This window comes from Cnephaeus nilssonii, assembly GCF_951640355.1.
Source record: "Cnephaeus nilssonii genome assembly, chromosome: 3".
NCBI lineage: Eukaryota > Metazoa > Chordata > Mammalia > Chiroptera > Vespertilionidae > Cnephaeus > Cnephaeus nilssonii.
In genome coordinates, this window is record NC_137074.1 from 59,204,276 (window position 1) to 59,225,757 (window position 21,482).

At 40.6% G+C, this 21,482-nt stretch overlaps 1 protein-coding gene and 1 pseudogene across 3 annotated transcripts in view; one reads left to right on the forward strand and one right to left on the reverse strand.

Annotated features, from left to right (window-relative positions):
- Nucleotides 1-17,633, reverse strand: part of PLA1A (phospholipase A1 member A) — a 44,564-nt gene extending 26,931 nt beyond the window's left edge. Inside the window, exons 1-3 of one of the 2 annotated variants that reach the window (XM_079766251.1) lie at nt 17,423-17,628; nt 1,833-2,034; nt 211-388 (exon numbers count right to left, since the gene is read on the reverse strand). In XM_079766251.1, coding sequence (XP_079622377.1) covers nt 211-388; nt 1,833-2,034; nt 17,423-17,498 — 456 coding nt within the window. In that variant the 5' untranslated portion in view covers nt 17,499-17,628. Of the gene's footprint in view, nt 1-210; nt 389-1,832; nt 2,035-17,422 lie in introns of both variants that reach the window. The other variant, XM_079766252.1, reaches the window with a different exon arrangement.
- LOC307096669 (ubiquitin-conjugating enzyme E2 variant 2-like) lies at nt 2,145-2,569 on the forward strand (annotated as a pseudogene). The gene has a single exon. The product of its transcript is annotated as a ubiquitin-conjugating enzyme E2 variant 2-like (transcript).
- Nucleotides 17,634-21,482: the final 3,849 nt, after the last annotated feature.

The following is a 21,482-nucleotide window of genomic DNA, read 5'->3' on the forward strand; positions in this document are numbered from 1 at the left end:
ACTTTCCCTTTGGTGCCCAGTGTGAGTCATTAGCACATTCTCCCTCTGAGAGATGACTGAAGCTGGCCACTGGCTCTCTCTACCTGACATGCAGGGGCCCAATATACAGAGGAGGAGAGGGGGAGGGGAGGAGACTGACAAGCCCCTTGGGTGGCTCTACTTCCACCCTAAATCCCCTCCTCATGTATTGCTTCCCTCCTGCTAACCCACCAGGAGTTTACTGAGGAAACTGGAGATCTTGAGTCCCAGCTTAACCACATTTTCCACGGCTGAGAAGTAGACGCCTGTGGAGCCGTACACCCAATCCACGGCAATCACGTTAGCGTCTGCTGCCCTGAGAAGGGTCCTGATGAGCTTCTCAATCCAGGAAGGCTTTGTTCCTAAAGCCCTAGTCATGAGGCCAAGAAAAGATAGAACAATTATCTGCCAAATTGATATCCATTGTCCTGGGAACCTCTGTTACCAGAATAAACCCAGAAAAAAATGTCAAGACTAGGCAAGGGGGATACAAGGGCAGTAAGTCGCAGCAAGTTGAGCATAGGGAGGACAGAGTCCCAAAGTGACCAGGGCTTCTGCCTGCACGTAGGGAGCCTTTGTGTAAATTACGATAGGGTGCCTCTTGTCCGGGTAGCTGCAGCTCTGTGCTAGGCTCAGAACTCAGGCTGCATTTTAGCCCCCTAACCCCCAGCCCCCAGCCCTCTGTGCAAAGTATCAACTACACAAGCCATGTGCACTGGCCTTACTTGTGTGATTCGTGGGAAAGAAAGGATAGATTTGTACATTAGAGTTAAGATTTGCAATCTTAATTCTCATTCCAGAAAATAGGTACTTTCTTGAGGATGCTTTTATTTATCCATTCACTTATTTATTTCTTCAACAATGAGCCAGGCAGAGTGCTAGGTGCTTTGCAAAAAATAAATAAATAAATAAATAAATAAATAAATAAATAAATAAATAAAATACAGCCCCTATCATTCTGGAACTTGCAGTGTAATAGCACCTTTCTAGAAAAAAAGGAGAATGGTTTTTAAAATTTCAGAATGCTTTCTTCCCAAGAAAGAAGTTTTCTCAATGGCCTGTCACAGCACAGGAACAATCAGAGCATGCTCATGGGACAGAGGAGCACAGACTGACATTTGTCATGGAAGTGGCTTTGGGGGATCTAGGAGTACACACGGTGAGGAGCCTGATGAGCTTCCCAGCTCTATTAGCTATCCCCGGGTTGAGGGCACACACTCAGCCTTGGATAGTGGCTAAATGTAGGATTTGCTAGGGGAGAGACTTTGGCACATTCCTGAGAAATGCTAGCCTCTGGGTGGGACAGAAGTAGCACCCATAAGTGGAAGTTTCCTAGGTCTTAAAACCCCGGGAAGAAGTGAGAAAAGAAAAGAAAACTCTGTATTTAAAAAACAACAACACCAGGCCGTTACCCCTGAGTGATTGGTGAGTGATTGTGAAAAGCCTGTGACTTCATTGGCTGAGATGAATCATACAACCACACTGCAAGGAGGAAAGGCCCCTGAGACCATCTCTACAAACTCCCTTTTTCTCCCTTATGGAAACCAAGGCTCCATGGGCTGGAGTGATTTGTCCAAGATCACACATATTTATTGTAGACAGGGACTGAGGGAGGAATAACATATATAACCAACAGGAATAAACAACATAATGTGTGTTCATGTTGACATGAGACACCTTTACAGACAGCAGGAGATGAGGGATGGGACATGTGACAGTGAGCCAATTCATTCCTCCCCTTACTCCCCACTACCTTCCCATGATCACTTTCTAGCACTTAGCACAGGCAATCCTATTGATTGGTTAGCTCCCACCTGAATCCATGGATTATTAGTTTGGTTCCCAGAGTGACATTGAATCCAGAGTTTTGGAGGTCACTACTTTCTTCAACAAGGTTCCCACAGTGAGGATCCGAAGGGGTGAAGAGGAGGAACTGGACTTTGAGGTTGGTGCCTCGGAAGGGGTTGGCATTCTGGAAGTCAGTGCACTTTGGCTGTTCGGTAGGAGGTGTATCTCCTGGAGGGAAAACAAAACAAAACAAGAGCAATGCAAGGTGAGGGCATCTGTTGTTGGGAGGACAGAAAGATGTTCTTGAAAGGAAGGAAGAAACATGGGTACAGAAGAAGATGGCGGTCTCCACAGGGGTTAAAGTTCCTCATAATTTTCGCTCATTGGAAGAACTTGAAGAAGGAGAAAAAGGAGTAGATGATGGTATGGCTAGCTGGGGCCTTGAAGATGATGAAGATATGACCCTTACAAGGTGAACAGGCATGACTATTGGGCCACCAAGGACAAATTATGAAAACAAAATATGTAGCCTGAAAGTAGAATGTGGACCTAAATATCCAGAAGCTCCTCCATCAGATTTGTAATCAAAATTAATATGAATGGAATAAAGAATTCCAGTGGAACAGTAGGTGCACAGAGCCTATCAGTATTAGCAAAATGGCAAAATTCAAATAGCATTAAAGTTGTACTTCAAGAACTAAGATGGCTAATGATGTCCAAAGAAGCTTCCACAGCAACCAGAAGGACAAAATACAACAATTAATTTTAGTGGGTCTCAAACTTGTCTTAAATCAACAGTCTTCTACTCACATTAATGTCTTGATTAAATGTCACAATGCAAAATACCCACTCATTAAGTAAAAGAATGCCAACTGGTAAACATGACCTGGACATTTGTAAGTAAATACTTAATACTAGTGGCCCTGTGCACGAAATTCATGCACATTAAAAGGGAATTAATTAGAGGAAATATTTTAATATTGCTATTTGCCCTTTCTCTATAATAGAAGTGTCAGAGATGAAAAAATTAGTAAAATATATATGAAAATCTCCCTCCTGTCAGAGTCTGGGGCATGCCATGGGACCCAGAATCAAGTTGCCACCCACTCGCGTGCGCCTCAAAATCTCGCAAGACCCAGACCTGGCTAGCCCCACCCCAATCAAGCCCCGAAGGGCGTGGGGCATGGGGCGTAGTGCAGCCTCAGGTCCCCCGGCCCGGCCTCAGGTACCCTGGCCCTGGCGTGAGGGACAAGGGCATGATGACCATTTGCATATTAGCTCTTTATTATATAGGGTATGTCTTGAAACCAGGTCATAAACACATTATGTTTTCAGGTAACAGGAGAAAAAGTGCAGCACAATTTTTTAAGGCACTGTCATCCTATCTAATAATAGACAAATATGCAAATTGACCATACCTCTGACACACCCACAAGCCATGCCAACAAGCTACGCCCACCATCCAATCAGAGCGAGTATGCAAATTAACCCAAACCAAGATGGCTACAGCCACAGAGAGCAAGGTTTCCTAGGTAACAGAGGAAGCCAAGCTTTCTGCCTGCCCTTGCCAGGCCTAAGCCTCCACTCAAGCTACAAAGTTTCAATTATAGAAGGTAAACAAATTCAAACAAATGGCGGCAGAATGGAGCTTGAGAGAGCAGGCCAGAGTTGCCGCCGGCAACAGGGGAAGCAAAGCTTTCCGCACACCCTGGCCGGGCTCACCCGCTTAAGGCAACAAAGTTTCAATTATAACCCCAACACAAATGGCTGCCGGCCTCGGAGGGAGCCCCAGGTTTGGCTCCGCTCCAGGCTACAAAGTTTCAATTATAGAAGAAAAATAAATTCCAGATACCAGGGCCTCTGCTTGGGTTGCCAGGGGGCGTGGCCAGCCTGCAAACCACCACAGGCCCCTTGCTCAGGCTGCCCACACCCTAAGGGAACGCCCACCTGATCCGGGACGCCCTTCAGGGCAAACCAGCTGGCCCCCACCCCTGTACCAGGCCTCTATCCTATCTAGTAAAAGAGTAATATGCAGATTGCTCATCACTGCAACACACAATATAGCTGCACCCATGTGGTCAAAGATCCTGCCCCCATGTGGACACAAGATGGCCACCACAGATGGCCAGCAGGAGAGGACAGTTGGGAGGTACCCAGCCTGCAAGGGAGGGCAGTTGAGAGGGACCAGGCCTGCAAGGGAGGGCAGTTGGAGGTGATCAACCCTGAAGGAGAGGGCAGTTAGGAGTGACCAGGCCGGCAGAGGAGGGAAGTTGGGGGCAAACAGGCTGGCAGCGGAGTAGTTAGGGGGTGATCAGGCTGGCAGGCAGAAGCGGTTAGGGGCAATCAGGAAGGCAGGCAGGCAAGCAGTTGGGAGCCAGCAGTCCTGGATTGTGAGAGGGATGTCCGACTGTCCACTGGGATCGGGCCTAAACGGGCAGTCGGACATCCCTTGAGGTGTCCCAGATTGGAGAGGGTACAGGGTGGGCTGAGGGACAAACCCCCTCTGTGCACGAATTTCGTGCACCAGGCCTCTAGTTTAAACATAAAGCTGGAGTATTAAAAATAGAATTCAGGTTTACAAGATGAAAGTATGGTGATTTTTACTAAAAAGTAAAAATCTCAAGAAGGAAAAAGAGAAATGGCATGCTTTATCCATCTTGTTTAGTGAAAGAGCTTCCATTTAAATTGTCTAAAGTAGCAGATACAATTAATATTGTCTCAAATTGTTTTAATTTTTAAGTGGTGTGGGTGCTGACTACCAATAGTATCAAAAATATATTCAGGATTGTTTGGATTGTATTTATAGTAAAAAAATGTCATGGGGAAGGTCAATGAATTTCTGTTAAAAGCTGTTTCTGTGTGTTACATGTAACAGACATGGTAAATATTTGTTCACAGTCTTTGTTGGACAAACCATACATTTCAGTTTAAGTGAAATCAGCAAAAAGGAAATAGGTGAATTGATATGTGATTTTTTGAGATTAAAGTTAGTCTTAAAATGTAAATAAAATACGGATCGTGTTCTCAGAAACTGTGCCATTTCTATTATATTGATGTGGTACATGGAAAGTACCTTGCTGAGGTAGCAAAGATTGGAATTGTAACTTTTCATCCATATAAACTTTTTATTGTTAATCATGTTTTGTATATTCCTTGTGAATTGGAATTTGCAGAGTATTTTAGAGAACAAATTACTTGATTAGTTTAATTTCATCTTTGGAGAAGAATAAATCCCAAGTATTATATTTTGACTGATTTCACCAGAAATATATTAAAAAGATGTTTGAATTCTAGCAATTTTTATAGAATTATAGATTGTAATTATATTTCAATAATGTATTGAAATATACATTCTATTTTTTATTCATAACATTTTTTGTGTGACATTTTTTCTCCCAATGCTTTTAATACTGACTGGGATTAATTAATCCATTCCACTTGTCTTTCACTTCAGCATCTGTGTAATTTTGAACTGATGTTCTGCTTTTACCAAAATGAGAGGTTTTAAGGTATTGTTTTTCATTTCAAAACACTAGGTATACTACTTTGTTGAAAATACTCTTTTCTCATGGGTTCACTGCACAAAATAGAAAAGTCAGGTAACACAGACAAATTTCTTAAACATGCCTTGACATGTTTTTGTCAGGTTCATTCATATCGAAAGCTTTCAGCTACCTTTTCTTAGTCACTAATATATTACAGTCAGTGATAGTTTGTCTAAACTTTTAATTTCAACATGGCTATTCTATTTTAATTATCAAAGATATTTAAAATGACACATTAGTGCATGTGTAATTTATTAAAATGGGTTTGAAGTGAAATATTACCTTGGAATACATTCTGAAAACTTTGAATTGGTAAGGGAGATTAAGTTGAATTACACTGATGTCATACAAAGGAGTCTGATGGTTACTAATGGTTTAAATCAATCTCTTTAAGAACTTCTTTTCCACTTTGAAAATGTGTCTTATCATTCATGGGTGCTGAATGCTTATTTATATGAATATAAATTATTCATATATTGGTGCGCTGAGAATCTGGGTACCTTGATCTTTTATCCTCTTTCCTTTCCATATCCACTAATTGTGAAGGGTTTTTGTTATTGTTGTTGTTGTTGTTGTTTTCAACAAAATGTAATGTTTATTTCACCTTTTTGTTTTGGGACTATGGATAAATCTGCATGCAAAAGCAAGATTCATTTTGCATGTCACAATCATGATGTATGTGGCAATCTAAGACACACTGATTGATTATAGAAGTTAATGCAGAACCAACCTTAATTGTAGTAACATTTCTAAGACAACAGTTTTGAAGCTATTTTTCCTTTGTCTATTTTGTAAATGGGCTAATGTTGTATGAGTGTGTGGTATTAAATGAACTGTAAAATTGCCTTTGAAATTTGTTTAAAAAGCTAGCAGATGAGCCCTACAGATGATCTTATATTAATAAAGATTACCAAAAAAAGAAAGAAAGAAACAGGGGCTTACAGGCATTGTAAATCAGTTAGATTCATATGTATAATACACATATTAGATTACATATATTATATATTTATATCTATATATGTAAAAGCCCAGTGACTGTTAAGGCAAAACAACTGAAACCACTGGAACGACCAGTTGCTATGACGTGCACTGATCACCATGGGCAGACGCTCAACATAGGAGCTGCACCCTGGTGGTCAGTGTGCTCCCACAGGGGAGCATCACTCAGCCAGAAGCCAGGTGGCAGGAGTGCAGCAATGGTGGCAGGAGCCTCTCCCACCTCCACGGCAGTGCTAAGGAGTGGCAAGCCAAGCAGTAAGGAGCAAGCAGGTGGGTGGTAGGTAAGGAGCCGAGAGCCAAGCGGTAAGGAGCGAGCAGGCGGGCAGTAAGGAGCAAGCAGGAAAGTGGTTAGGAGCAAGTAGGCGGGCAGTTAGGAGCAAGGGGTCCTGGATTGCAAGAGGGATGTCCAGCGATCAGGCCTAAACCGGCAGTCAGACATCCCCCAAGGGCTCCCAGACTGTGAGAGGGTGCAGGCTGGGCTGAAGGACTCCTCACCCTCTCCATGCACGAATTTTGTGCATCGGCCTCTAGTATTATATAATCAGATTCATTTATTAAAACCTGCATAATTTCTGAAATCAAAATCTGTGAATATTTTTCACATCTAAAGATAAAATGCCAGAGATGAATATGAATAGTACTCAACAATAGAAGATTAAAGGCCATGGTGAAATGGATACTATTATGGACTAAACTGAGTCTCCCTATAAATCCATACATTGGAGTCCTAACCTCCAGTACCTCAGAATGTGACTGCATTTGGAAATAGGGTCTTTACAGAGGTAATCACATTAAAACAGACCATTAGCATGGGCCCTAATCCAATATGACTGGCATTCTTATAAGAAGAGAAATCTGGACACAGACACAGAAGAAAGATGATGAGAAGACACATGGAGCAGATGGTCATTTACAAGCCAAGGAGAGAGACGAAGAAGAGATCCTTCCCTCACAGCCCCAGGAGGAACCAACCCTACCGCCACCTTGATCTTGGACTTCCAGCCTCCAGAACCATGCGTCAATAAGCTTTTGTTGTTTAAGCCATCCAGTCTATGGCATGTTGTTACAGCAGCTCTAGCAAAGTAACACAGATTTATAAAAAAACAAACAAAAAACCCGGGCAGCAAGATAAGCAGTTGGGCTGAGAAGAGGCTCACTCTGGACTGAACCCCAGTCCAGCCTCATCATTATCATCCTAATGAGCAATCCAGAGCCTCTGTGCCCAGCCCATGGCCACCTAGCCAGAGGTCAGAGCAAACCTGTCACAAGCTGTACCCACTCTACAGCACCTCACAATAGATACATTTAAATGGGATATTTTATGGTCAAGGTCATTGAAGGGCCTTTAAAAATACTGAACTGAAAAAGGCAGCATGAAACTCCTCCTTTCCGGGGAGCTGAAAATCTGGCCCCTCTTCAATACCCAACATTGCACCCCATGTTTGCTTCTGTGGCAAAGAGGTGTGGCACCCGGCTCCCAGCCTGGTTTGCAGGGAGGGACCAGCAGCAGCCACACAAGCACACACTGACCCAGGCTACACGGCCCCAGTCATGGCACTGTTAGCGGCTGCCTCGCATTACTGCCATGGGACAAAGCCATGTACAGAATTAGAGAGGTTCAGACTGCAGACTTGGGTTTGTGCAGGTCCCTTCATGAAGAAGACAGCAATTTTAGTCTTCTGGAATGGTTATCTGTCTTTAGAGGTCACCGGGGAGCACATATACAAGAAGCATGTGGATCTGGGAGCAGTGAGTTGTGGTCCCATGAGCAGATGGTGGGAACCCCATCCTTAGAGAGTACTGAGGTGCACCGGCATTTCCACCACCTCTGCATCTGAGCCCCAAGTCCTCTTGTATGTCCCTTCCTGGACACCCTGGCATGAAGCCCCCACACCCCTCAGCCTACAACTTGAGCTCCCGAAGGACACGAAAGAGAAAGATGCCTGGCACTACAACAGCTCTGCCTTTCCCAGCCTCTGGCTTTTTAAAATATATATTACTGATTTCAGAGAGGAAGAGGGAGGGAAAGAGAGAGCAATATCAATGATGAGAGAGAATCATTGATCGGCTGCCGCTGGGGATCGAGCCTGTAACCCGGGCATGTGCCCTTGACCAGGAATCGAACCTGAGACCCTTCAGTCCGCAGGCCCAGGCTCTATCCACTGAGCCAACTGGCTAGGGCCAGCCTCTGGCTTTTGAACAAAACCAGTGAAAGGGCTCTGGTTGAGCATGAGACTTGGACATCACAAATGAGTAAATTTGCTCTATTGGTCTAGGGCCGTGGTCGGCAAACTGCGGCTCGCAAGCCACATGCGGCTCTTTGGCCCCTTGAGTGTGGCTTTTCCACAAGATACCACGGCCTGGGCGAGTCTATTTTGAAGAAGTGGCGTTAGAAGAAGTTTAAGTTTAAAAAATTTGGCTCTCAAAAGAAATTTCAATTTGTACTGTTGATATTTGGCTCTGTTGACTAATAAGTTTGCCGACCACTGGTTTAGGGAAACCTTCCACCAAAGAATTGAGAGTCCTTTCAAATGAGCACTGTACATCACAAAGCAAGGCACACAAACATCAAAGAATCAATATTATCCAGACATTAGCTAAAGAAAGTGCAGTCTAATTATTTTTAAAATACAATTGGAGATTTAAAAACCCCTTTTGGGTTAAAGAATAATCACAATGGAGACTAGAGAATATTAAAATCTAAATGACAATAGAACCAATGCATATAAAAACTTGAGTAAAGAGCTAAAACCACAGTGGGGGATAAGCATAACCTCAAATGCAAATAGTAGGTAAATGAAGGGAAAGAAATAGGTTAGGTAAATGAATGTTATAATTAAGAAAGTTGAAGAAAAACTAAGCAAAAACTCCAAATAAAATATAGGGAAAGAACTATAAAGGAAATAATTGAAATTAAAGAAAACATTGAAATATAAATAGTATTGCTAGCAACACAGTTGCTCAGGCCAAACTTCCTGGAGACATCTCTGCTCATCCCTTTCTTTCACACCCACAGAACAAGAATTATGACTATGAATGGCTCTCCCCTCAGAACAAGATACTCAGAATTAAACCATTCTCACTACCTACAGTGGACCCCCCTTATCCACGGGAAATTACTTCCAAGACCCACAGTACATGCATGAAACCACAGACAGTACCAAACCCATTATATACTGCCTCCAAGTCATTTCACTTAGAATAAAACCCCAAGTTCTAACAAAGGACGAAAGCCCTAAATGGTCTAACTCTCACCAACCCCTCCAGGAGCCCTTTGCTGACCTGACTGTTGCTTTACCCTGGGTCTTCCCCCTGGACAGGTTCCTACTTTAGGTCTTCGCACTGGCTGTTCTCTGGCGTGGAGTGTCTCTCCCCAGAGACACTAATTCTTTCTCCTCCTTCAAGTCTTTGCTTGTCAAATGCCATCTTCTCTCTTCTAACCACCCTGTTTAAATTGCAACCTGTTTATACTCCTCACCCCAGTCCCCTCAGTTTTCTTATCTTGATCTATTTATTTTTATTACAATCATCACCTTCCAATATACTATAAACTGTATTCATTTATTATTAAATTCTTGTATATTGATTTCCCCATATTAGAATATACTTTCAGAGAAGGCAGACACTTTTAATCATTTTGTCCACTCTATTTCCTAGAATAGTACCTGCCACACACAATAAACACCAAGAGCTAGTTCTCTGAAAAGAATAATAAATTAGACACTACTTTTGATAAGATGGAGTAAGGGGCGGGGGGGGAGTCACAAGTAAACAATGTAGGGGAAACAAGGGGATATAAATACAGTACAACTTTTAAACCATAAAGGAGCATATTTATATACCCACCAAAAAGTTAAAAATACAGACATTTTTCTAGAAATGGACAATGTCTTATAAAAATATAGCTTGCTGAAACTTAGTCAAGAAAGAAAAAAAAATAAAATGTAAGACTGTAACTTAAAGGAATGTAAACAGTACTAAATCTATTCATAAAAAACTACCCTGCAAGACAGTTTTACAGAGACATTCTCCCAATCCTTCCATTCCTGTTTTAAACACACTGTTCCAGGAAATAGAAAGGGGGAGGAAGAACCCAAAGGCATTCTATAAAAACAACCAAAATATCAAAACTAGACAAAGACAGAAGGAGAAAGGGAAACTAAAGGCCAATTTCACTATTAAACATAGACATAAACACCCTAGATAAAATATCAGCAAATCTAAATCCATCAAGGATAACAGAACAAAAACACATCAATGTCAAGAAGGGTTTTAATCCGAGGAATGAAAAGATGGTTTAACATCAGAAAATATATTCATGCAATTCATGTGTAAACAAACCAAGGTGGGGAGAAAACATATGCTCATCTAAATAGATGTAGGGGAGGGGTATGATAAAATTCAGCACCCAAAGGTGCTTAACGTAAGAAAGGATATCTAGCAAAAGCCCATAGCAATGATTATACTTATTAGTGAAACATTAGAGGCATCCCATTCAGAACTAGGAACAAACTAGGGTGTTTATGTCTAAGTTTCTTTCTTTCTTTTTTTTTGGTAATCTTTATTAATATAAGATCATCCGTAGGGCTCATCTGCTAGCTTTTTAAACAAATTTCAAAGGCAATTTTACAGTTCATTTAATACCACACACTCATACAACATTAGCCCCTTTACAAAATAGACAAAGGAAAAATAGCTTCAAAACTGTTGTCTTAGAAATGTTACTACAATTAAGGTTGCTTCTCTATTAACTTCTATAATCAATCAGTGTGTCTTAGATTGCCACATACATCTTGATTGTGACATGCAAAATGAATCTTGCTTTTGCATGCAGATTTATCCATAGTCCCAAAACAAAAAGGTGAAATAAACATTACATTTTGTTGAAAACAACAACAACAACAACAAAAACCCTTCACAATTAGTGGATATGGGAAAAGGAAAGAGGATAAAAGATCAAGGTACCCAGATTCTTAGCCCACCAATATATGAATAATTTAACAGCATTCAGCACCCATGAATGATAAGACACATTTTCAAAGTGGAAAAGAAGTTCTTAAAGAGATTGATTTAAACCATTAGTAACCATCAGACTCCTTTGTATGACATCAGTGTAATTCAACTTAATCTCCCTTACCAATTTAAAAGTTTTCAGAATGTATTCCAAGGTAATATTTCACTTCAAACCCATTTTAATAAATTACACATGCATATATATATATATTCTCTATGTGTCATTTTAAATATCTTTGATAATTAAAATAGAATAGCCATGTTGAAACTAAAAGTTTAGTCAAAAAGTTTTGACTAAAAGTTTTTTAGTCAAAAAATGACAGTGCCTTAAAAAATTGTGCTGCACTTTTTCTCCTGTTACCTGACCAAACTATCACTGACTGTAATATATTAGTGACTAAGAAAAGGTAGCTGAAAGCTTTCGATATGAATGAACCTGACAAAAACATGTCAAGGCATGTTTAAGAAATTTGTCTGTGTTACCTGACTTTTCTATTTTGTGCAGTGAACCCATGAGAAAAGGGTATTTTCAAGAAAGTAGTATACCTAGTGTTTTGAAATGAAAAACAATAACTTAAAACCTCTTACTTTGGTAAAAGCAGAACACCAGTTCAAAATTACACAGATGCTGAAGTGAAAGACAAGTGGAATGGATTAATTAATCCCAGTCAGTATTAAAAGCATTGGGAGAAAAAATGTCACCAAAAAAAGATGTTATGAATCAAAAATAGAATGTATACTTCAATACATTATTGAAATATAATTACAATCTATAATTCTATAAAAATTGCTAGAATTCAAACATCTTTTTAATATATTTCTGGTGAAATCAAAGTCAAAATATAATACTTGGGATTTCTTCTTCTCCAAAGATGAAATTAAACTAATCAAGTAATTTGTTCTCTAAAATACTCTGCAAATTCCAATTCACAAGGAATATACAAAACATGATTAACAATAAAAAGTTTATATGGATGAAAAGTTACAATTCCAATCTTTGCTACCTCAGCAAGGTACTTTCCATGTACCACATCAATATAATAGAAATGGCACAGTTTCTGAGAACACGATCCGCATTTTATTTACATTTTAAGACTAACTTTAATCTCAAAAAATCACATATCAATTCACCTATTCCTTTTTGCTGATTTCACTTAAACTGAAATGTATGGTTTGTCCAACAAAGACTGTGAACAAATATTTACCATGTCTGTTACATGTAACACACAGAAACAGCTTTTAACAGAAATTCATTGACCTTCCCCATGACATTTTTTTTACTATAAATACAATCCAAACAATCCTGAACATATTTTTGATACTATTGGTAGTCAGCACCCACACCACTTAAAAATTAAAACAATTTGAGACAATATTAATTGTATCTGCTACTTTAGACAATTTAAATGGAAGCTCTTTCACTAAACAAGATGGATAAAGCATGCCATTTCTCTTTTTCCTTCTTGAGATTTTTACTTTTTAGTAAAAATCACCATACTTTCATCTTGTAAACCCTAATTCTATTTTGAATACTCCAGCTTTATGTTTAAATGACAGTGCCTTAAAAAATTGTGCTGCACTTTTTCTCCTGTTACCTGAAAACATAATGTGTTTATGACCTGGTTTCAAGACATATCCTATATAATAAAGAGCTAATATGCAAATGGTCATCATGTCCTTGAAGAAGAAATAGAAAACCTAAATAAATCTCCTAGCACACAAAAATTGAATTGTCAATCAAGAGTCTTCTATGGCCCTAAAACACAAATGCCAGATGGTTTCATTTGAGAACTCCACCAAGCCTTTGAAGTACAGATACTCTTTACCTTATATAAATTGTTTCAGGGACTAGACACTTATTTTATGAGGTTATAAGAACCTTATTATCAACACCAGACAAAAGAAATATAAGAAATAAAATAATAGATAAATTCCTCTATTAATATACACTGAGTGGCCAGATTATTAGGATCTCTGAATGCATAATAATCTAGCCACTCAGTGTGTGTGTGTGTGTGTGTGTGTGTGTGTGTATATATATATATATATATATATATATATATATATTAGAGGCCCGGTGCATGAATTCGTCCATGGGTGGGGTCCGGCCAGTCTGGCCAGGGGGAGGGGACATGGGCGGTTGACCGACGTACCTGCCGGTTGAACTCCTGGTCGAGGGGACAATTTGCATATTAGCCTTTTATTATATAGGATATACACTGAGTGGCCAGATTATTATGCATTCAGAGATCATAATAATCTGGCCACTCAGTGTATATGCAAAATAATAAATATAAATATGTACAAAAATAAATGTTGGTAAATCAAATTCAACATTGTATTAAAATATGATGGAAGGATGGAAAATATGACTTTGTGGTGAACTCACAATGCAATATACATTTGAAACCTGTATACTTTTATTAACAAATGCCACCCCAATAAATTCAATTAAAAAATTAAAACTAAAAGCATGGTCTGGCCCTGACTGGTGTTTCTCAGTGATTAGGGTACTGACCCACACACTGAAGGGTCATGGGTTCAATTTCTGGTCAAGGACACATATCTGGGTTGCAGGTTTGACCCCTGGCCTGGTCGGGGACGTGCAGGAAGAAAACTAATCAATGTTTTTCACATGGATGTTTCTCTCTTGTCTGTCTCTCTCTCCCCTCCCTCCTTCCTTTCTACTCTCTCTCTGAAAATCAATGGCAAAAATATCCTCTGGTGAGGATTAACCAAAAAACAAAAAGAAAAAAGTACAGTCTGAAATTAAAAAAAAAAAAATTTTTTTTAAATATGCCATGACCAGCTGCAGCAATCCTGAGAAAGAAAACAAAGTTGGAGGGATCACAATACCAGATATCAAGCATATTACAAAGCCACTGTTCTCAAAACTGCCTGGTTCTGGCACAAAAACAGACATATAGACCAATGGAACAAACAGAGAACCCAGAAATTGACCCAAGCCATTATGCTCAATTAATATTTGACAAAGGAGGCAAAAGAATACAATGGAGTCAAGACAGTCTCTTCAATAAATAGTGTTGGGAAAATTGGACAGATTCATGCAAAAAAATGAAACTAGATCTCCAACTTACACCATACACAAAAATAAACTCAAAATGGATAAAGGACTTAAACGTAAGATGGGAAACCATAAAAATCTTAGAAGAATTCATAGGCAGCAAAATATCAGACATATGTCATAGCAATATCTTTACTGATACAGCTCCTATGACAATGGAAACTAAGGAGAAAATAAACAAATGGGACTACATCAAAATAAAAAGCTTCTGCACAACAAAAGAAACCATCAACAAAACAACAAGAAAGCTCAATGCATAGGAGAACATATTTGCCAATGTCATATCCAACAAGGGTTTGATCTTCAAAATTTATAGGTACAACTTAACAAAAGGAAGATAAACAATCCTACCCAAAAATGGGCAAAGGACCTAAATAGACACTTTTCAAAAGAGGACATACAGAAGGCCAAGAGACATATGTAAACAAGCTCAAAGTCACTAATCATCTGAGAGATGCAAATGAAAAAGACAGTGAGGTACCATCTCACACCTGTCAGAAGGGCTATCATCAACAAATCAACAAAGGACAAGTGCTAGCGAGGATGTGGATAAAAAGGAACCCTTGTGCACTGCTGGTGGGAATGCAGACTGGTGCAGCAACTGTGGAAGACAGTATGGAGTTTCTTCAAAAAATTAAAAATGGAACTTCCATTGGACCCAGTAATCCCACTTCTAGGAATATATCCCAAGAAACTAGAAACACCAATCAGAAAGGTGTTTATAGGAGCACAATTTACAATAGCTAAGATTTGGAAACAGCCTAAGTGCCCATCAGCAGATGACTGGATTAAAAAACTGTGTACATCTACACAATGGAATACTATGCTGCTGTAAAAAGGAAGGAACTCTTACCATTTGCAACAGCATGGATGGAGCTGGAGAGCATTATGCTAAGCGAAATAAGCCAGTTGGAGAAAGATAAATATCACATGATCTCACTCATTTGTGGAATATACTGAACAACATAAACTGATGAACAAAAATAGACCCAGAGACATAGAAGCATTGAACAGACCGTCCAACCAGGGGGTAAGAGAGCAACCAAAGGACTTGCATGCATATAAGCATAACCAATGGACACAAACAGTAGGGTGTGGGGTGAGAGCATGTGCTGGAATGGCTGGGGAGAGGTCAATAGGGGGAAAAGGAGACATCTGTAATACTTTAAACAATAAAGAATTAAAAATAAAATAAAAAATAAAATATGCCATGACCAAAGGATTTGTCCCAGGTGATTTTAGTCTGATTGGACTAGTCTGTAGGATTTAGAAGAAAAATATGAGAGATAATCTTTACAGGATAATTGCTTAAGCAAGACACCAGAAGCAGAAATCATAATAAGAAATAAGAATTAAGACAGCAATATAATACTATTTTTCCTATCCTATTGACAATATGAAAAAGTTTTGGTATTACAAAGTGTTGGCAGGGATGTGGGGAAATGGTTTGTTCACATACTAATAAATAGTTATAACTTCTTTACAGGGCAATTTATTTCATGTCTATCAACAATGTGTACAATATAAATCCTTTCAGATCTAGAATATAGTGTATAAACAGCCATTTGAAAAAAACAAAATAGCTCCGTATATTGATATGGAAGGATTCTCTCTCTCTCTCTCTCTCTCTCTCTCACACACACACACACACACACACAAATACATATATACTAGTGTGTGTGTATATACATACATACACACACACACACACACATATATATATATATATATATATATATATATATATATATATATATATACAGAGAGAGAGAGAGAGGTCATTTTACACACACACACACACACACACGCACACACGCACACACACACAAATGACACATGAAGCTAGGCAGCACCTTTTAAAAACAAATCATTAATGCAGATAGTAAATATACTCCTGCAAGCTGAACTTTGGAGCAGAGAAGGAGGGCTGAGTAGAGGAATGAAGTATTGCAAGGGAGATAGGAATCATGAAAGCCCTCTTGGAAGTTGTGAAGAGCTGAAATGAACAAAACTCCAGGCAGAGGGAATGCCATTCTCTAAAACTGGGGAATGAGGATTAAATGTCTGTGGAGCCCTAGCTGGGTGTTCAGTGGTTAGAGCGTTGGCCCGAGGACTGAAGGGACTTGGGTTTGATTCCAGTCAAGGTCACGTACCTGGGTTACAGGCTTGATCCCCAGCCCTGGTCCGGGTGCTTTCTCGAGGCAACCAGTCAGTAAGTCTCTCTCACATTGATGTTTCTCTTTCTCTGTCTCTCCCCTCCCTTCCACTCTCTCTAAAAATCAATGGGGAAAATATCCTTGGATGAAGATTAACAACAAAAAATAAGAAGAATAAAAGCAGTCTGCTGTTGGGCCCAGGGGGAGGGGAGCTTTCTAAGGGTGGGGCCACTGCTGGGGGCAGGCAAGGATCTTCACCATCAGAGGATCTCAACAGTAGGGTTTCGATTTGCTTATCGTAAGCCCGAGGTGGGTGGGGTTTTTAACTGGAAAGGGAGGATGCAAATGGCATCTGCGAGAAGTTGTCTTAGCGGGCACCACAGTTGGCAGGGGCTAGTTATTACTCAGAGGGGTGATAAGCCTGGATTTGAGTCGGGGCAGCAATATTAAAAAGGATGTCTAACAAGCTCAGTGACAGAATCATTAGTTTGGAAAATTTATATCTTGGAACAGTGAATATTTAGCGGGTTAAAAAGAATCACATTTTGGAATTAATTAAATTTTATTTTCTTATAGTCACCTTGACTTATGCAAGGTGAAAATGAGTAGTGAGGTTTTTAGAAAAATGAGTAGAACAACTAGGGAAGTTGAATCTTTTGACTTGAGAAAGATTACATTCCCCTTATAATTATAGGCCATTTTTTCCTTCTTGTAAATTCATCTCAGGAGAGAGGACTTTTAGGGGGCCTTCCAAGGATTAGCGACACATAACGTAATGGGTTGAGTCATCCCACCCAACGCCTGAGTCCCCGATTTACCTGCACTTCCAACGCTGAACCACAAAAAGAGCCCCCACAACCAGAAGAAGCATCTCCCCCGGAGGCCTGGGCGCATGGCTGAGCTCACGCTCGGAGCTGGGGTAAAGCTGACCCCAATGCCAAAGACATCACATAACCCAGCCACTCACAGTTTTGAACACCAAACACCCACGTGGGTCTTGTTAATCGTTAACTAGCCTCATGACCTGTAAAAGAAAAAATAAACTCTCCCTAATTGTTCAACCTCCACCGTTTTTTGGTTTCTTCTTCTCAATGAAAATAAACACTTTTTTTTTCTTTTCTTTTTTTAAAGTGGGGGACATTGAAACACATTGTCCTTCCTCTCTGAGCCAAACGTCATCAGAAAACTATTTCCTGCACCTCTCCCACTTCCCATTACAAAATGTTAGTAAAAGCCAAAGCAGAAGTCTTTCATCTCTTGGTGATTACAAAATCTTCATTGTTCTGGAATTATCTGTGGACATGTTAGTCTCCCTAGGAAGACTCTGAGCAACATGAGGGCAAAGACCTCTTTTAGATGTTTGAATCTCCAGTGTCTGCCACAGAGCTAAGCTAATAATGCATGTTTAGTGTGTGTTTAATGGGCAGAATGGAAGAAGACAAAGTTTGCCTCTGGAGAGTACTAGCCTTTCGGGGAGTCTTGGGGTTAGAAATAAAATTCAGTCTCTAGGAAGAGATGTTCAACTTTTTTTTTTTTTCAACTTCTTGATTTGCAAATAAAGCAACTGAATAATAGAGAAAGAAAATGACCTTCTAACGACCCTGTTGCTAGAGTGGCAGAGCTAGCCTGGAACCAGGGCATTTCCAGTGTACCCTGTGGCCTCTTCCACCCAAAGGAGAGGCAGAAACCACAGAGAGCTGGTTCTAGGTGTTTCGGGGGAAGAGGAAGGGCAGGGTACTTGCCCAGATCCTTAAATTATAACACATTGCTATGAGGCAGAGAACCCACCAGCAAGGCCAGTATCAAACTTTCTGGGAAAGTGAGTGAACTGTGCTCTGAACCACTGCACCAGACAGAACATTCCCTGAAGAGGCATTGCTACCATGCCAACGTGGATGGGCCAGGCCTGCAGAAGACAAGGATAAAATGACTTGGGAGAGTCTAGCCTTTGCTTCTCCCATTGCTTATGATCCTACTGATGAAGGATGCTGCCCCCAAGAAGGAGCATGGCAATAAATAGGGCCCAACTGAAGGCTGTTCTGATGTCAGAGACCAAGTCAGGTGCATAAGTTCAGGTCCTCAGAGCAGCAGATGCCAAGATGGGACTAGATGGGCACAAGAATTACTGGGGATAATACTTGCAGAGAATAAGGGAAGTGAAGAAAGCAGGGAGAGCTTTTAGACTGTGATGCAGGCCTGACACCTGTGAAGGAGAGGGGGGAGGAAAGAAAATTACCAGAAAGAAAAAACAAAAACAAGATGGCGGCATAAGATATACACCTGTATGTGCTGCCTCTCACAACCACACCAAAACTACAACTAAAAGACAAAATGACTATCACCCAGAATCATGGGAAAGCCGGATGAGTGGAAGTTCTACAACTAGAAGGAAAGAAAAAGGCGCATTAAGACTGTGTAGGACGTGCAGAGCCCCAGAAAAGCAGAGGTATTGAGGCGTGCACAGAGAGGGCTGGCAACTGAGGATGCAGCTGTCTTTTTCAAGTGGGAGGGAGACACAAGCTCCCAACTGCTCTGAACTCCAGTTTCCGGCGAGACTCTGGGGACCCAGACTACTACGGGGAGAAACTGGACTGTCTGGCATCAGGTCGGAAAGAGAGGGTGGCTTTCTCGCAGAGGTGCACGCAGGAATCATTGTTTACTGTGCTGGGGCACGGGATCGGGGACATGGAAACGCAGAGATGCAGAGAAGGCTGACTGGCAGCCATCGCTGGTTGCCATGCCCTAATGATTCCCTGAGACCCTGCCCTGTCCAATTTACAAACCCACCAGAGCTGTGCGCAGCAGCTTTTGCATATGAATGGCCTTCCCTTTCGCAGCTTAACCTAACAAATTGCAGCTGGGTCAGATAGCTCCAAAACTTCCAAACCCCAAACAAAGAGGAGAAATCTGTATATCTCGCTGTAGTTCCTGCTGGGTGGCCTCAGACAGTAACTGACTTGCAACTCCTTGAAGATCCAGGAGCCGGTGTACCTAGTGGTCAGTGTGAGACAACACCAGATTTTAACTCTTCACATCCATAAACGACACACTCAAGAGGCAGACTCAGTGAGCACCAAAGCCCCACTGAAGCAAGTCCTGCCCCATAAGGGTGTCTCCTGCACAGCAGTTCTTCCATTATAGACACAGCTGATCCTCATAGCCAATTGGCCTGGAGGTCAATTCCTCCCAGTGTACCAACAGCAATCAAGGCTTAACTACAACAAGACTGTGCACCCAGCCTACAAAGAGGTGCACCAAGAGTGTCCACCTCAGGTGATTGGGGCAGCTGAGCCACTGGGCCCTATAGGTCACCTACCACACAAAGCCACTCCATCAACACAGGGAAGCAGCCAAAATGCGGAGACAAAGAAACACGTCACGAATGAAAGAAATGGAGGAAAGCAAACTACTGGATATAGAGTTCAAAACCACGGTTATAAGAATCTTCTAGAAACCGCCGAGAAACTTAGTGAGACCTCTGAGAAACTTAATGAGACCTTCAAGGACCTTAATGAGAATGCCAAAAAAATGGAAAAGGACCAGTCAGAAATTAAGCATACACTGTCTGAAATAAAGAATAATACACAGAAATCCAATAGTAGACTAGATGACCCCAAGAATCAAACCAAAGATATGAAATATGAGGAAGCAAAAAACACCCAACCAGAAAAACAAAAAGAAAAAAGAATAAAAAATATGAAGATAGTATAAGGAGCCTTTGGGGCAACTTCAAGCGTACCAACATCTGAATTATGGGAGTGCCAGAAGAAGAGAGAGAGCAAGATACTGAAAACCTATTTGAAGAAATAATGACAGAAAACTTCCCCCACCTGGTGAAAGAAATAGACTTACAAGTCTGGGAAGTGCACAGAACCCCAAACAAGAGGAATCCAAAGAGGACCACACCAAGACACATCATAATTAAAATGCCAAGGGCAAAAGACAAAGAGAGAATCTTGAAAGCAGCAAGAGAAAAACAGTTAGTTACCTACAAGGGAGTACCCATACGACTGTCAGCTGATTTCTCAACAGAAACTATGCAGGCCAGAAGGGAGTGGCAAGAAATATTCAAAGTGATGAATAGCAAGAACCTACAACCAAGATTACTCTACCCAGCAAAACTATCATTCAGAACTGAAGGTCAGCTTCACAGACAAGAAAAGCTAAAGGAGTTCATCACTGCCAAACCAGTATTATATGAAATGCTGAAGGGTATTTTTTAAGAAGAGGAAGAAGAAGAAAAAGGTAAAGATAAAAATTATGAACAACAAAGTGACAACAAATACATATCTATCAACAAATGAATCTAAAAATCAAGTGAATAAAAAATCTGATGAACAGAATAAACTGGTGAATATAATAGAATCAGGGGCATAGAAAGGGAGTGGACTGACAATTCTCAGGGGGAAGGGGGCATGAGAGGTGCGGGAAGAGATTGGACAAAAATCTTACATCTATGGATGAGGACAGTGGCAGGGGGTAAGGGCATGGGGGGGAGTCAGGTGGAGAGGAGCTATGGAGGGGGAAAGAGGAACACCTGTAAAAATCTGAATAATAAAGATTTATTAAAAATAATAAAATAAAATATGATCAGAGATTATCTCAAAAAAAAAAAAGAAAGAAAAGAAAATTACCAGAAAGAGATTACCTCACAACAAGTCAAATAAGGAAGGGTCTGGTGCCATTTCCTTAATTAAACCGTTCTTTTCTTCGCTGCAAACACCTGTTCGAATTTGATTGGACTTTGATGCATGTAGGCAAACAAACCCATTTAGTTCGTTAACACAGGAAGTAGGTTGACATATTTTAGAAATTGAGGATAGAGACCTTTCTACCAGGAGACATTGAGAGAACACCAATTTACAGTCAGGGTGTATG